Below are 17,426 nucleotides of genomic sequence, written 5' to 3'. Positions count from 1 at the left end.
GTAAGACTATCAAAACTTTGTTTTCTATTACGTTCTACTTAATAGATAGAGATTCGATATTAATCTTGCAAGAACCCTGTTTCATAACATATTATGTTTAAACAAATTTTAGGAGAGAGCAAAAGAATTGACAAATCAATCTATTTGCAAAAACCGGCTTCACTGTTTAAGCGCTTGATAATGGATTTTTGTTAGTTTATTAGCAATTTATTGATGTATTTATGCGTCATTGGTAATGCAGAGAGAGCTTGCTAGAGTTTTGGGTGAAAAAGGTGTCATTGTTTTTTCAGACGTGTAGCATGTTATCATGAAAAATATGTCCTTTTTTCATGCTATATGGTTGTTTTTGTGTTTGGTTGCTGAGAAAGTATGTGAAAGAAGAGTAGTTTAGAAATGTAAATTTCGATCATTTCGTCTTGTTCAATGAGGAAAAACCTTGAGCAAACTGTAGCACTTGTGATTACATGGTTTTACCTTTGAGTTAGATTGTTCTTCTTCATAGGCCAGTAAAACACTTCTATATTGTTTGACCTCATTCACATTCTCTCTACTGATCACAAAACGATGACCAGAATCACATAAGAAATACGCCACCAACTTACTGTTCCTTGGTTTTTTTTGAATCTCAAAATCTGGTGCACTGTTTTTAATTTTTAATATTTTTTTTGATAGTTTTAATGTGAAAAATAAATTTTAAAAATAAAAAAAAATATTAATTTAATATATTTATAAACAAAAAACATTTTAAAAAATAATTTTTACAACTGGTGAAGGATGTTTGTGAGCTGATACAGATTATGAACTGAGTAAGGCTTCTAACCAGCATTCCCCCCTTTTGTTTCTTTTTTGCAGGTGAAGCTTGCCCTAGAAATGACGAATTTAGATGTTGTTGGTATTGACCTTTCTGGGAATCCTGCTGTGGGTGAATGGTACTTCAATACTGATAAATATTCTTTATTAGCAGATACAATGTTAGTCCTGTAGTCCTTTCAAAGGGATGGCAATCTCAAATCCTCTTTTCATCAAACTCAGGAATACATTCTTGCCGGCACTGAAATTTGCCCAGGAACAAGTTCTCTATTTAACTCTACACTATGGAGAGGTCTGTTTGCATTTCTAATGCTTGAAGCTGTTTCTAACATTGATTTATATAATGCTAAACACCCTCTATGTGAAGCCAGCCACCTAAGTCAACAATGGTGGGAGTCAACAATGGTGGTGAAGCCATCCTTCCTTAGTCACAAATTGTAGGCACCAAACTTGTGCCACTTGCCTTGCTTTGTCTTTTGCAAGACAAAGGCAAGGATGCTTGCCTATAAATAGGCAGTGCATCCTTGCCATATAGAACACACCACAAGAGAGAAATTTGAGAGCAAGTAGAGAGAGTGAAGAGAGAGTAATCCCACAAAGTTGTGAGGTATTTGTGAGAGAGTAAGTGAGGTGTTTTCTCCTAGTAATAGAGAGATTTCAGTTGTTCTCCTATTGTTAGAGAGAGGTTGTAATTCTCACATTACTTAGTAAAATCCTTCTATACTTGTCCGTGGACGTAGCCAAATTGGGTGAACCACGTAAATTCTTGTGTGTCTAATTTCTCACTTTGTCCTATCCTTTGCCTTTTATCTTGTCGGGTTTGCATGCCAGTATCCTAACAGTGGTATCAGAGCCTTCTGGTTGGCGTTGTTAATACACAAAAGTTATTCGTGTATACGGTTACTATTCACGTCTACGACACTATTCACCTATACGACACTATTCATCCATACGGTACTGTTCACATACGTTACTGTTGGCGTATATAGAAAGTCAGTGCGGTGATTAAATACAGTCTAGGAAGTTCTGTCTAAGGAGATTGGGTTTTAAGCGGGACCGTTTGTGACCCCTCCAATCTTTCCTGGGAACTTACTTAGTGAAGTATTATTCACACGATACTATTTCTATATACGTTACAGATCTGTGAAACGGTGATAGCTGAATAGATCACGGTGAATAAAATGGCAGCAAAGTATGAGATTGAGAGGTTCAATGGGAGCAATTTCTCACTCTGGAAAATGAGAATCAAAGCAATCTTAAGGAAAGACAATTGCTTGGCAGCAATTGGGGATCGGCCCGCGGAGATCACTGATAATGCAAAATGGAATGAGATGGATGGCAATGCTATTGCTAACATACATTTAGCATTAGCCGATGAAGTATTATCAAGTGTGGCGGAGAAGAAAACAGCTAAGGAGATATGGGAGACTCTAACAAAGCTATATGAGTCCAAGTCTTTGCACAATAAGATTTTCTTAAAGCGGAGACTTTATACCCTTCGAATGGCAGAAACCACGGCGGTGACTGACCACATCAACACAATAAGAACTCTATTTTCACAACTCACTACGTTGGGTCAACAAATAGAGGAAAGTGAACGTGCAGAGCTTCTACTTCAAAGTCTTCCAGATTCGTATGATCAACTCATTATCAATTTGACCAATAATATCCTCACAGACTATTTAGTCTTTGATGATGTTGCAGCCGCCATCTTGGAAGAAGAAAATAAGCGCAAAAATAAAGGAGACAGAAATAGTTCAAACCAAGCAGAGACATTGTTGGTGTCAAGAGGGAGATCAACGGAGCGTGGCTCCAGTGGGAGTCAAAGGCAAGGGAGGTCCAAATCAAGAAGTAAGAAGGCTGTGAAATGCTACAACTGTGGCAGAAAAGGGCACTTCAAAAAGGATTGTTGGTTTAAAAAGGGTATAGAGAATACTGCAGAGTCATCAAAACCTCAAGGATGTGTTGCAAGCACCTCAGAAGATGGAGAGGTTTTATATAGTGAAGCAGCAACAGTCTCTACAGATAGAAAAGAGCTCACAGAGGTTTGGGTAATGGATTCAGGAGCAACATGGCATATGACTCCTAATCGAGATTGGTTTCATACATACGAACCCACCTCTGGAGGCTCAGTGTTCATGGGTGATAATCATGCTTTAGAGATTGCTGGCATTGGCACCATAAAATTGAAGATGTATGATGGCTTAATTCGTACTATTACAGGAGTGCGTCATGTGAAAGACTTAAAGAAAAATCTTTTGTCCGTGGGACAATTTGATAGTCTTGGCTGTAAGATCCGAACAGACAATGGAATAATGAAAATTGTCAAAGGAGCGCTGGTAGTTTTAAAGGCAAGAAAGACAGTTGCAAACATGTTTGTATTAATGGGAGAAACACATCATGGGGCAGAAGCATCAATTGCATCAGCCAGTCCTGCAGAAGAGAAGACGATGATGTGGCATCAAAAACTAGGCCACATGTCAGAGAAAGGTTTGAAAGTTCTCTCTGATCAGAAGTTACTCCCTGGGCTTACAAAGGTTACTTTACCCTTTTGTGAGCATTGTGTTACAAACAAACAGCACAGGTTGAAGTTTGGCACATCAACAACTAAGAGCAAATACATCTTAGACCTGATTCACTCTGATGTTTGGCAAGCACCGGTTGTATCCCTGGGAGGAGCAAGATACTTTGTATCATTTATAGATGACTTCTCCAGGAGATGTTGGGTGTACCCAATTAGAAGGAAGGCAGATGTGCTCGCAGTCTTTAAAACTTTCAAAGCGCGGGTGGAACTTGAATCTGAAAAGAAGATCAAGTGTTTGAGGACTGACAATGGAGGAGAATATACCAGTGATGAATTTGATAACTTCTGTCAACATGAAGGTATCAAAAGGCAGTTCACAACGGCATACACTCCACAACAAAATGGAGTGGCAGAGCGGATGAACAGAACTCTATTAGAAAGAACAAGAGCAATGTTGAAGACTGCAGGTCTAGGAAAGTCATTCTGGGCAGAAGCAGTCAATACCGCCTGTTATGTGATAAATCGATCTCCATCAACTGCAATTGAGCTGAAGACACCGATGGAGATGTGGACTGGAAAACCAGCTGATTATTCTCAATTGCATATATTTGGAAGTCCTGTGTACGTGATGTACAATACTCAAGAAGTCAGCAAGCTGGATTCAAAATCCAGAAAATGTGTATTCTTGGGATATGCTGATGGAGTGAAGGGGTATCGCTTGTGGGATCCCACTGCCCACAAGGTAGTCATCAGCAGAGATGTTATATTTGCAGAAGGTAAAATGCAAATGGAAGAACATAATAGCATTCCAAAGGAGACTACAGCAGTCCAGATGGAAAATACTCAGAATCATACTTCTTCTGAAGCTGCACAAGAGCATGAAGAACAAGAACAAATAGAGTCTGAAACTCCTGAAGTTCGACGGTCAACTCGTGAAAGAAGACCACCGGCTTGGCACTCAGAATATGTTACTGAGAGCAACATTGCATACTGTCTTCTAACAGAGAATGGAGAGCCATCAACTTTCCATGAGGCTATCAAAAGCACAAATGTATCTACGTGGATGACAGCAATGCAAGAGGAGATTGAAGCTCTACACAAGAACAACACTTGGGATCTTGTTCCGCTACCACAAGGAAGGAAGGCCATTGGCAACAAATGGATTTACAAGATAAAGCGTGATGGCAATGATCAAGTGGAGCGGTACCGTGCAAGATTGGTGGTGAAAGGATATGCTCAGAAAGAAGGAATAGACTTTAATGAGATATTTTCTCCAGTGGTACGACTTACTACAATCAGAGTAGTCTTGGCAATGTGTGCTATATTTGATCTTCACTTAGAGCAGTTAGATGTGAAAACTGCATTTCTTCATGGAGAACTTGAAGAAGAAATTTATATGCTCCAACCAGAGGGTTTTGCTGAAACAGGCAAGGAGAACTTGGTTTGCAGGTTGAACAAATCTCTATACGGTCTCAAACAGGCGCCGAGGTGTTGGTACAAGAGATTTGATTCCTTCATAATTAGCCTTGGGTACAACAGACTTAGTTCAGACCATTGTACGTATTACAAGAGGTTTGAAGAAGATGATGTTTTCATCATTTTGTTGTTGTACGTGGATGACATGTTGGTAATAGGCCCCAACAAAGATCGAGTCCAAGAATTGAAGGCACAATTGGCTAGGGAGTTCGATATGAAGGACTTGGGACCAGCAAACAAGATTCTAGGGATGCAAATTCACCGAGACAGAAGTAAGAGGCAGATTTGGCTTTCTCAGAAGAATTATCTGAAGAAGATCTTGCGTCGCTTCAACATGCAAGATTGTAAGCCAATTTCCACCCCACTTCCTGTTAACTTCAAATTATCCTCAAGTATGTCTCCTAGCAATGAAGCAGAGAGGATGGAGATGTCTCGAGTACCGTATGCATCAGCAGTGGGAAGTTTAATGTTTGCCATGATATGTACAAGACCAGACATTGCACAAGCAGTGGGAGCAGCTAGTCGATACATGGCAAATCCTGGTAGAGAGCATTGGAATACTATTAAGAGGATCTTGAGATACATCAAGGGCACCTCAGATGTTGCATTATGTTATGGAGGATCAGAATTTACCGTCAGAGGTTATGTTGATTCAGATTTTGCTGGCGACCTTGAGAAAAGAAAATCCACTACAGGCTATGTGTTCATAATTGCAGGAGGAGCTGTGAGCTGGGTCTCTAAACTTCAGACTGTTGTAGCTTTATCCACAACAGAAGCTGAGTACATGGCAGCTACACAAGCTTGTAAAGAAGCAATATGGATGAAGAAACTTATGGAGGAGCTCGGGCACAAACAAGAGAAGATTTTTTTGTATTGTGATAGTCAGAGTGCTTTGCATATTGCAAGGAATCCAGCGTTTCATTCAAGAACAAAACATATAGATGTTCAATATCACTTTGTTCGCGAAGTGGTGGAAGCTGGAAGTGTAGATTTTCAGAAGGTTCACACAAAGGAAAACCCAGCAGATGCTTTAACCAAACCAGTCAACACTGACAAGTACATATGGTGCAGATCCTCTTATGGCCTAGCAGAAACGTAAGCAGCATGAAGATGGCAAGTATAGAAAGGATAGAAGAATCACAGATGATCATGTGTGAAGACTTGATTAAATCATCAAAGTCTTCAAGTGGGAGAATGTGAAGCCAGCCACCTAAGTCCAGCCACCTAAGTCAACAATGGTGGGAGTCAACAATGGTGGTGAAGCCATCCTTCCTTAGTCACAAATTGTAGGCACCAAACTTGTGCCACTTGCCTTGCTTTGTCTTTTGCAAGACAAAGGCAAGGATGCTTGCCTATAAATAGGCAGTGCATCCTTGCCATATAGAACACACCACAAGAGAGAAATTTGAGAGCAAGTAGAGAGAGTGAAGAGAGAGTAATCCCACAAAGTTGTGAGGTATTTGTGAGAGAGTAAGTGAGGTATTTTCTCCTAGTAATAGAGAGATTTCAGTTGTTCTCCTATTGTTAGAGAGAGGTTGTAATTCCCACATTACTTAGTAAAATCCTTCTATACTTGTCCGTGGACGTAGCCAAATTGGGTGAACCACGTAAATTCTTGTGTGTCTAATTTCTCACTTTGTCCTATCCTTTGCCTTTTATCTTGTCGGGTTTGCATGCCAGTATCCTAACACTCTAGTCCTGTGCACTGATGATGCTGGATCGAGTTTTTCCCACCAGTCTTCCTAACGAGTATAATATTGCTTCGACTGCTTTTGGCAAGTATAAATAACATCTGCTGTGCTTGTGACATGAATTAGATCAGGTAGCTTTCATCATTGTTGATGGGAGATCATGTATCTAACCACTAGTGGCTGTATGTTTTATTGTCAAATATGAAGGTCTTGGAAAGAGGGAAACGTTTGAGCTCGCAAGAAAAGGGATTGAGTTTATGTGTGCTGGTGATGGAGTCAAGCAGGATTCAGCAGCAAAGAAACTAAATCCATGATCAGGCATCTGGTGGAGCATAAGCACCCACCCCTGGAAGTATGCATAATCATTTTAGTGAAATTGTTGATGAGGTTTGAGCTACAGAACACTTTATCCGGAGCTCGATACCCTATTGATCTCATTGATATTGAACTTTGCAGATATCTTGTCAGTTCAGTAGTATTCTTAGATTGAAAGTAGGCGTGTCCATGCATGTTGAACATGAACATATTTGAATTTGTAACCCATGCGTTCTTGGCATTCCACGAGTAAAACCATTGCCACTCATTGGAATCAAATTTGCAAATCCCAGAATTTGTCTGTCTGATAGTTTCTGCTGACAATGTTTCATGCATCAATTGTTTTCAACATTAGCACTGCTATGATTCGTTCTGTCATCAGTTTTTATAGCCTTGGCAATGGCCATATATCTCCATGGTTTCCTCAAATTGTTCCAACCTGTGATTCTCATATACAAAGGAAGATTGGCTGTGGCAGCTGCATATTGTTTAGACTTGTAGAAGATGCCACGGCAAAGGCTTGGATATGGCGTTGCCAGTCATCGTTGTCATGATGGTAGGTGGCATTGCAGAACAAGTCCTTGGCATTGCTTGAATACTCTTGCTTTCTTTTCATCCATGGACTCGGTCACTTAGACCTCATCCATGGACTCGGTCACTTAGATATTTTACAGTATAGAATTCCATTAAAATCGGCTATTAGATTTAAGATACTTTTCTAACTTTGCCCTCATTTTCATTTTATTTCAACCCCAAGAAAATCTAGTTTTCTCAAGAACATCCCACCTCAATTTGTGTATATCCAGATTTCTTTCATTAACCTTCAACTTTCTCTTTAACAATATTTTCTTCCGGGCTATTATTCTTCATGTTTTCTCAAGAACTTGTTTAGTATTTTAATAATAATTACTTTTTAAAATATTTTTACTTGAAAAGTCAGGGAAATAATATTTTTTTATTTTTTAGAATTTATTTTTAATGTTAACATTTTAAAATAATCTAAAAATTTAATTTAAAATAAAAAAAAACTGCAAAAATAAACGGGGCATGAGACGGTAATGAAAACTATGGTTAAAACCTAAAATAAAAATGAAATGAACAAAACGACGCCAGTTGACCAAGTTTGCACGCCGAATAACGAAAAAGAAATTGAAACCACAAGCTTCTTATTACCATTACAAGAAGAGCAAGAACTCAAGAACTCTCTTCTTCTTCAATTCATTGTTACACGATAATTCTACAATGCCACTCACTCGCATCTAGATCATGATCACGGGAATTCTTAACTATCTGATCAGATCAAAATCAGATCACAACAATGTTTAGCTGGAAACGTCCATCAGAGGTCCTCCGCTTAACACTAAACTACGGAACCGAAGATTTCGGTGAGGAACTCAACCGTTCCTCCACATCATCCTCCACCGTCTCCTCCTCCTCTTCCACCACATTAACGCCTTCATCTTCGCCGCAGGAGATTGCGACGGAGGTCGCTGTGGAGGATGAGGAGCAGGTAGGGTTTAGAATTGAATTGGATTGGAATGCAGTGGATGATGAGGATCAGGTGGCGTTGAGGTTACAGTCGCAGTTGATGGTTGCGTTGCCTGCGCCGCAGGATTGTGTGACGGTGGATTTGAAGGCAGCGGAGGAGGAGGAGGGAAGAGTGGAGGTGGAGATGAAGGTGGAGAAGAAGAGAGAGGAATTGAGAGGGGTGCTTTTAGGTAAGAGTGGATCAGGTCAACAGAGTGATGGAGTTGGTGTATTGACTCGGTTGTTTAGATCTGATGGTGGTCGCCATTGGAAGACAGTTACTTTGCTCAGTCTTTCCGGTTGTGGATTGTTGGTGAGGACTCAAATGTTTCCTCTCCTGTTAGTTTTTTTGTTAATTTATGAAGTGAATGCTGACAGTAAGAAAGAAAGAATTTTTGATAGGCGAATGCGTGATGGATTTCTTTTCACTTCCTGCTAGTTTGGTTAAAGGATTGTTCTTCTATTGAATGATGAGAAAATGTGGGTTTGCATTATTAGAAATGTTAATGCTAGAAAATGAAATTTACTCAGTTAAGCTTAGTTTAGAGAGATTATGCCGTTTTCTTTATTTAGAGTCTTCTGGTTTTGATATTGGGGTTTTGCAATTTATGTTTTTGTCCGAGAGTGTCATGTAAAAATTGGAACTTTATATTGCTATTTTGGGTTTTGGGAGATCTGTTGCGATAGTAATTTATTGTAAGTAGGTGAATGCATGATGATTTTTCTTTTCATTTCCGTGGGAGTTTTGGGAGGTGGGTTGGTGTTTGGATTAGTTTCTTTTCACTAGTTAGTTGGTGCTCTCTGTTAAAAATCTTCACTGTGAGTAAAATTAAATGAGTGATATAGCTACTCTTGTAAGCTCAATGCTTAAAGCTAGGTGTGTTGTACGGATAAGATTGTTGCGTTTGCTTCTTGCTTATATTGTTTGTAACTGGACTTGGGTTTTTATCTGCAGACATTGCCTGCTGTGATAATTCAATTGCCGAATCTTGAGAAGCTTTATCTTGATAATAATAGGCTTTCAGTTTTGCCACCCGAGCTTGGTGAGCTGAAGAATTTGAAAATTCTTGCTGTTGATTACAACATGCTGGTTTCAGTTCCTGGTAAGAATTTGATCGTAATATGCATCATCCAATAGTATTTATTTCTTGGAAAAAAAAAAAAAATAACCTGCCTTTTGATTAGGACTAAAGAAGGTGTAGGCCATTATTTGTTTTATTTAACTTATTTGTTTGTGTGATCTTGGTTGGAATTCTGAGCAGTAGAACTGGGGCAATGTGTTGAACTGGTGGAATTGTCTTTGGAACACAACAAGCTTGTCCGGCCTCTTCTTGATTTCAGGTCATTTTATCAGCAAATTAGTATACTTAGCTGCATTTTTCCTGTTTGATAGAGCTTGAAAAACTACAATTTGCTTCGAGCCTAATGTTTGTCTCCAGTTTAATGGCAGGGCTATGGCTGAGTTACAAATTCTCAGGCTATTTGGTAACCCTCTGGAATTCCTTCCTGAAATTTTACCTCTACACAAACTACGACATCTGTCCCTTGCTAATATCAGGATTGAGGCTGATGAAAGTTTGAGATTAGTGAATGTTCAGATAGAGGTAGTGGTCATGTGGTAACTGTAAACTTTTTTTTTTTCCTGGATGTCTTCTAAACTTGTTTAGCTAATTATTTTTTGGTAATCGCAGACAGAGAACAGTTCTTATTTTGGTGCATCTAGACACCGGCTTAGTGCCTTCTTCTCTCTCATATTTAGATTTTCTTCTTGTCATCATCCTTTGCTGGCATCTACACTGGCAAAGATAATGCAAGACCAAGGAAACCGTGCAGTTGTTGGGAAAGATCTGAATGCAGTGAGGCAGCTTATTAGTATGATGAGTAGTGACAACTGTCATGTGGTATGTTGACAATCCTTGCTATCACAAATGGAACCTTGGCTGTTTGTTTGTTCATCTGCACACCTCTTATAGTTTCGACTCTTTCAGGTTAAACAAGCATGCTCTGCTCTATCCGATCTTGCTGCAGATGTTTCCATGGCAATGCAGTTGATGAAATGTGACATATTGCAACCCATTGAAACGGTACTGAAATCAGTTGCCCAGGAAGAAGTAATTTCTGTGTTGCAAGTTGTGGCAACCTTGGCATTTTCATCTGACACTGTATCTCAGAAGATGTTGACTAGGGATATGTTGAGATCATTAAAATTGTTATGTGCTCATAAAAATCCTGAGGCAAGTTCCTTTCTTTCTTTTTGTGATACACAACTGGTTTTTGTTGCTTCTGTACAATTCTGCAGGAAATTTAATACTGGATTTATCTTTCACCAGGTGCAAAGGTTAGCTTTATTAGCAGTTGGAAATTTGGCCTTCTGCTTGGAAAATCGATGTCTTCTGGTCACCTCTGAAAGTCTGCAGGACCTTCTGCTGCACATGACGGTTTCATCTGAACCACGTGTGAATAAAGCAGCTGCTCGTGCTTTAGCAATTCTTGGTTTGTATCTTGGATTTTTCTCATCGCTTTTCACCTGATCTTGAGATTGTCTAGCCAAACATTATTACAAGGGTTTGTCCCTTTTGTGCCTCTCTAGGAGAAAATGAAAATTTAAGGCGTGCCATAAGAGGGCGACCAGTTGCAAAGCAAGGACTGCGTATACTTTCAATGGATGGAGGTGGAATGAAAGGTCTGGCAACTGTGCGGATTCTTAAAGCAATTGAGAAGGGAACTGGAAAGCGAATACATGAGTTGTTCGACCTAATCTGTGGGACATCAACTGGTGGGATGCTGGCTGTTGCTCTTGGCATTAAGCTAATGACCTTGGATCAATGTGAAGAAATATACAAAAATCTTGGTGTGTATACGGAAGCATGTGTATTTCAGGATGTTTTATTTGCTGCTAACTTTTTTCACATTCTGTTCTGCAAATTTGCTTCTCAAGGGAAACTTGTCTTTGCTGAACCTGTGCCAAAGGATAATGAAGCTGCAACTTGGAGAGAGAAGTTGGATCAGCTTTACAAAAGTTCATCACAGAGTTTTAGAGTTGTGGTGCATGGATCTAAAGTATGGGCTATCCTTTTCTACATTTTTGTAACTTTTGCTTTACTACTGTCCTGGTTTTTTTCCTTCATAAATGATATTAAAACATGTGTGACTATATTTTTTTACCAGAGAACATAAATAGAATTGCATCTTCCAGGAAACTGCAGAATGTTGCTCATGTTTTCAACTTATTTTTTAATATAAAAGGATATGATGATATGCTCATTTAATATCTGTATATGTATTACATGTTTTGTTAAACACAGATGCTGTGGGAACAAAACACTATAACATATATTATTGCAGCACAATGCAGATCAGTTCGAGAGGCTGTTGAAAGAAATGTGTGCCGATGAGGATGGAGACCTGTTAATAGAATCAGCTGTGAAAAATGTTCCCAAAGTTTTTGTTGTATCAACTTTGGTTAGTGTGTTGCCAGCTCAACCATTTGTGTTCCGCAATTATCAGGTTTGACACTGAGAATTCTATTGCTTAACATGTTTAATATGGTTTTGATTTTTTAGTGGTGTTGGCTATATCTCAAGAATTGTAACTTTTTAAATTTTGCTGCATAGATACATAATCATACCCGTGAGATACTTGTTGGCGGTGGTTTTGTTAATTTTCTTCTAATCTTCTCTCTTTCTCTCTTTTGGTATCAACATACAGTATCCTGTTGGAACACCTGAAGTGCCCTTTGCAATTTCAGAAAGTTCAGGAGTCCACGTGCTCGGATCACCCACTACTGGAGCCCAAGTTGGTTATAAACGCAGTGCTTTTATTAGTAGTTGTAAGCATCATATTTGGCAAGCCATAAGAGCATCATCTGCTGCTCCATACTATCTTGATGATTTCTCAGATGGTATGCTCTTGACATGCTTATTCAAGTTGAGATTCCTCCCTCCCTGTATAAGTTGAGTGCATCAGTGATATTTTTGCTAACCAATGACAATTCAATAGATATAAACCGCTGGCAAGATGGTGCTATAGTGGCAAACAACCCTACCATATTTGCTATAAGAGAAGCACAACTTCTATGGCCCGACACCAGAATTGACTGCCTGGTGTCAATTGGGTGTGGCTCTGTTCCAACAAAGGTGATTCTCCTCATATGGGTTGTGGTTTTGCCTGGAATTTCTAAATCTGTGTGTTGCTTTGTCCTATAATTTAGGGCGTATGGGATCCACCATATGATTGTGTACACTAAGAACTCAATCAAATTCTTCTGAAGTATTAGAACTTTGGAAGCACTTAAAGTGTGAGGAGGTTGCATGAAATAACTAATGAAATTTGAATTAGAACAGTGGAACATATTGTGCTTTATTTACAGAACACTAGAAGGATGTAATGCTATTTTTATTGATCTGCCAAGCTGTGGATGTTAGTGACTGAACTCTACTTCATGCCCATGTAAAGAAAGGGATTTGATTCTTCTTCTTTTCTTTTTTATCAAAAGCTGCCACTTCATTTGATGATTCACAAAAATATCTTTGGTTCTAGGTCCGGAAAGGTGGGTGGCGTTATTTGGATACTGGCCAAGTGTTGATTGAGAGTGCATGTTCTGTGGACAGAGTGGAGGAAGCTTTAAGTACGTTGCTACCCATGCTTCCCAAGATACAATATTTTCGCTTTAATCCAGGTATACTCTAAGTTGACTGTTTATAAGAGCAAGAGACAAATTGTTTTCTAACCTGCCTGTATTCTTTAAAGATAATATAATTTCCCCCCATCTTCTTCATATCTTAACAAGCTTTTCTTCTTCCTCTTCTTTCATACCTGAAAATTACCTTTAAAGACTAGTTCTAGTGAAAGAACTTGTAGTTCTAAGTCAGCATCCTCTATGGTTTGATCTTGCAGTTGATGAACGCTGTGGTATGGAGCTGGATGAGACTGACCCAGCTATCTGGCTTAAGTTGGAAGCTGCAGTTGATGAATATGTCCAGAATAATTCTGAAGCCTTAAAAAATGTCTCTGAGAGTCTACTTTTTCCCTATCAACATGACGATAAATTTTCAGAGGTTATGAAATCTCAGCAATTTTCCAAGGCGAAGGTATCAAATACAGGTATTGATGCACACATTCTCTTAAGTTGCTTTTCTCATGCTTGCCTCATTTGGCATGCTCCTTTTTCTGAATCTGAAATCTTTTGGTATTTCACTATTTTAGATGAGAGTAGCCCCTCTCTAGGTTGGAGGCGTATGGTGCTGCTTGTTGAAGCTCTGCACAGTCCTGATTCAGGAAGGGTTGTGCATCATGCTCGGGCACTTGAGTCATTTTGTACCCGCAATGCCATAAGACTATCTCTCATGCATGCCACATCTGGAATTGCAAGAACAGTGCCAACAGGAACATTCCCATCCCCATTTGCATCACCTCTAATTACTGGAAGCTTCCCCTCAAGCCCACTCCTATTCAGTCCTGATTTCGGCTCACAGAGGATTGGCCGAATTGACATGGTCCCACCTTTAAGTTTGGATGGAGCTCAGTCTGGAAAGACAGCTTTATCACCGCCAATGTCTCCCAAACACAGACGGCTCTCTTTACCTGTTCGGTCATTGCATGAGAAACTGCAGAATTCGCCACAAGTAGGACTTGTACATTTGGCCCTTCAAAATGATTCATCAGGCTCAATATTAAGGTGAACATGCTTCTCTGTTGTTTGACTTGCAAATTTTTTATTAATATTTAGTTTCAGCCACTGTCCTAATGTGCTGAATGCTTGTTTCTATAGTTGGCAGAATGATGTGTTTGTCGTTGCTGAACCTGGAGATCTTGCTGATAAGTTTCTGCAAAGTGTTAAATTTAGTTTGTTGTCGATGAACCGAAGCCGCCATAGGAAGATTGCGTCACTTCTTGCTAATATTTCAACTGTTGCTGATTTAGTTCATTGTAAACCATACTTCCAAGTTGGAAATGTCATCCATCGTTATATAGGACGACAGACACAAGTATGTGTTAATGACTCTTTTCTTTTCTTATTAGATCATTCAAGCCGCTATTAGTAGGATACACCAAATTATGAGTCTTCATTTTAATGTTCATTGCTACTTTCTGAAGGTCATGGAGGATGACCAAGAAATTGGGGCATATATGTTTCGCAGAACAGTTCCTTCTATGCACTTGACACCTGAAGATGTTCGCTGGATGGTATGTTTTGGCCTAAACTTGATTTTCCAATGTCTTCCTTTTGCCTCTACATATTTTTAAATTCTGGATGAACAAATGGTTGATGTTTGACAAATTAATTCACTACTCACCTTCTGTGGTTCTCTTTTAATGTTGGACTATTCCCAAAAGACCAACATCCACTAGTGGCACTGCTGAATCAGAGTTTTGTTAGGAGTGATTTGGACATAGTCTGCCCTGCAGTGTTTTTCTCATAATTGTTTGCTCTCTGGACGTGCCCTTACCCTTGGCCTATTTTTAATAATTTTTACTTTTCTAGGTCCTGGGCAAACCCTGCAGAAGGCATAAAGCTTTTGCATTTTGTAGAATAATTGAGCCACAAAGTCTCTTCTTTTTCCATATTGTCTTTCCAAATTGTCAAGTCATATAAAGCATAATTAGATTTTTATCTATTGGTTTATGTTTCTCTTAGCATAATTATTCTTCCTGACTTTCTCGAGTGGGCAATCAGGGCACTCTTAAGGGCTAACACAGAAACTGCTGCTTGAATTTTGTTGCTGTGTTGTGCCTTGCAAATGGTTGAGAAACGCCGATAAGAATACTGTTAATTCAATGTTGTTTTGTTTTTTCTAGTGATTTATGCAGTTTCCTCTTGGCTTGTGAACACCTAGGTTGGAGCTTGGAGGGACAGGATTATAATTTGCACAGGGACATATGGGCCTACACAAACTTTAATCAAGGCCTTTCTGGATTCTGGTGCGAAAGCTGTTGTATGCCCTTCAGCAGAGCCCTTAGAAATGCCAGTGACATTAGTCCATGGATCAGGGGAATTCAATGTTCTAGAAAATGGGAGGTTTGAGATTGGAGAGGAAGAGGCAGAGGAGGAAGAGGAAGAGGCTGAGCCTACCAGTCCAGTGAGTGATTGGGAAGATAGTGATGCTGAGAAGCATGGCGACCGTTCTATTGGATTTTGGGATGATGATGAAGAGGACCTATCCCAGTTTATCTGTAAGTTGTATGATTCATTGTTTCAGGAAGGGGCAAGAGTAGATGCTGCTCTCCAAAATGCTCTCGCTTCCCATCGGAGGCAAAGGTATTCGTGTCATCTTCCCGGTATACAATAGTTAGTTGGATACTAATACAAGAAAATGAAAATAAACCAAAAAACATGAGAAAAAAAAAGCAGAGAGAGAGAGAGAGAGAGAGAGAGAGAGAGATGATTGCATCCATAAGTACAGAAGTGAGCGAACATCCAGTTTTGAGGCATAAAAGGAAAAAAAAAAGTTGTGTCATTCATTGCATGAACACAAGCAGATAATAAATGATCCCGTTTTTTCAATGACGAGCGTTTAAATTTGTCATTTGCACTGAACTTTTACTGTTTCTGACCTATGCCAGCCTTTTCATTTCTAAGACCCAAATTCTGAGTTTACTTGGGCAGTTACATTGGTTATGTCTTGATTGCTTGGTTAATGTACAGTCCTCTTTAGACTTTAAGATCAGAGGGTTGTGATGGAGATGCCATGGTTTCTGTGGTTGTGTCATGCTTACTTGTAGGGAATTGCTGGAATCAATGATCAGCTTTTAGATGCCATACTTGCTGATAACTTGGTGTCGAAGAGATAAACCGGCACCTTGGATTTACTACCCAGAGCCTTAAAAATTCAATCCAAGTTTACAACTATTTAGCAATAGAATATTGAAAACCGTGAGTGGCCACTGTGTTACTGCTGTAATTATGATAGAAGGTATATTTTTGCCGCAGTAGAGATTATGATTCTGGATTTTGTTTTCATTGGTGACGTGAATTGATAGCTATTTTGAAGTGACTGGTTTTTGCGAAATGCAAAATTCTATGCGAGAAGACTGATGAGAATGACAGCTCAAAAGCAGGAAAGAGAAGTTCTTCAAAAAGGCAAAAAGACAAGGGAATGATGTAGTCTGTCTTGTTGCTTGTCTCTTAAGTTATGATAATAGAAAATTTTGGACAATTCTACACGATAGAAAATCATGGAGAGATTTGTGATGAATGCTGCGTTACAGGTTACATATGATGCAATTCGTCATACTTGCACTTGGAACTAGTTGTTCCGTGTAGAAAAGAAATTTGCACGATGGAGATGCACACATTCTGGATGAGTAGGAAACTTGTAACTTAGCGTGTGTTTTTTTTTTTAATTTTGATTTTTTTTATTTAAAATGAATTTTTTTTTTATGTTTTTAGATAATTTTGATGTGCTGATATTAAAAATAAATTTAAAAAAATAAAAAAAATTTATTTTGATATATTTTTAAGTGAAAATCACTTTAAACCGTCACTGCTATTAGAATTCTAAACACATCTTTGAAGTTTGATTTGAGCCGGGTTTTAATTTGAACTATTAAGATATTAACCTGATTAAATTTAATTTATGATTTTTTAGATCAGGAAAAAAAAAAAGCTGCCATTTCACCAAATTGGATGTAGAGATTCATGTGAAAAAAGACGACAGAAGTGAGGTTGTGGAAATTTGTATCCCTTTCTTAACCACACCTTAACCACAACAAAGACAGAAAACTGTGGCCTATATGCACTGTGTTATCTCTATCACATTATCATGGACCGACACTTGAGTTCCCAAAAACCTGTAGAAGAAAGACATTCCATCTCAGAAAACTATAGACTTTATTCTCAATTGTCCCGTTCAAGATGTTGAATTTGATTTGAACTTCAAATGCCGCAATCGAGTATAATGGGGCAAGAAAAAACTTCTTTAGTGACATTGAAAGACACTCAAATAGGACTGTTTAATCATAGCCACAGGAATATCCTTGGATTAAAGATCTATCCTTTCTATTACTATGAATGCTGTGTCAAAGTGTCCTTTTCCTTCACAAAATCAAGATATGATTTGTCGCCATTTCACGTAGCGCGCTCA

At 38.9% G+C, this 17,426-nt stretch overlaps 1 protein-coding gene and 1 long non-coding RNA gene across 4 annotated transcripts; both read left to right on the top strand.

Moving 5' to 3' along the window:
- Positions 1 to 1,178: 1,178 nt before the first annotated feature.
- On the top strand, positions 1,179 to 7,140 carry LOC127905175 (uncharacterized). Its single transcript, XR_008058948.1, has 2 exons — positions 1,179 to 1,495; positions 6,345 to 7,140. It is a non-coding gene; the product is annotated as an uncharacterized LOC127905175 (long non-coding RNA).
- A 786-nt stretch (positions 7,141 to 7,926) lies between these two features.
- On the top strand, positions 7,927 to 15,847 carry LOC7479070 (phospholipase A I). Of its 3 annotated transcripts, none has more exons than XM_024599844.2 (18): positions 7,927 to 8,656; positions 9,299 to 9,446; positions 9,606 to 9,684; positions 9,794 to 9,947; positions 10,035 to 10,244; positions 10,332 to 10,577; positions 10,674 to 10,836; positions 10,934 to 11,194; positions 11,282 to 11,403; positions 11,689 to 11,850; positions 12,052 to 12,244; positions 12,343 to 12,479; positions 12,883 to 13,021; positions 13,240 to 13,446; positions 13,549 to 14,020; positions 14,114 to 14,330; positions 14,440 to 14,529; positions 15,142 to 15,290. In XM_024599844.2, the coding sequence occupies exons 1-18, from the start codon at positions 8,135 to 8,137 to the stop codon at positions 15,142 to 15,144; spliced, it is 3,525 nt and encodes a 1,174-aa protein (XP_024455612.2). In that variant the 5' UTR covers positions 7,927 to 8,134; the 3' UTR covers positions 15,145 to 15,290. The 3 variants fall into 3 exon arrangements, with proteins under 3 accessions (XP_024455612.2, XP_024455610.2, XP_024455613.2); XM_024599842.2 differs by having other exon boundaries at positions 7,929 to 8,656; positions 15,180 to 15,847; XM_024599845.2 differs by lacking the exon at positions 7,927 to 8,656 and having other exon boundaries at positions 9,378 to 9,446; positions 9,783 to 9,947; positions 15,180 to 15,847.
- The last annotated feature ends 1,579 nt before the right edge of the window (positions 15,848 to 17,426 follow it).

Source organism: Populus trichocarpa, chromosome 4, assembly GCF_000002775.5.
Source record: "Populus trichocarpa isolate Nisqually-1 chromosome 4, P.trichocarpa_v4.1, whole genome shotgun sequence".
Taxonomy (NCBI): Eukaryota; Viridiplantae; Streptophyta; class Magnoliopsida; order Malpighiales; family Salicaceae; genus Populus; species Populus trichocarpa.
Note: the sequence above shows the minus strand (reverse complement) of the source record. Positions and strands in the feature narration are given on the sequence as shown.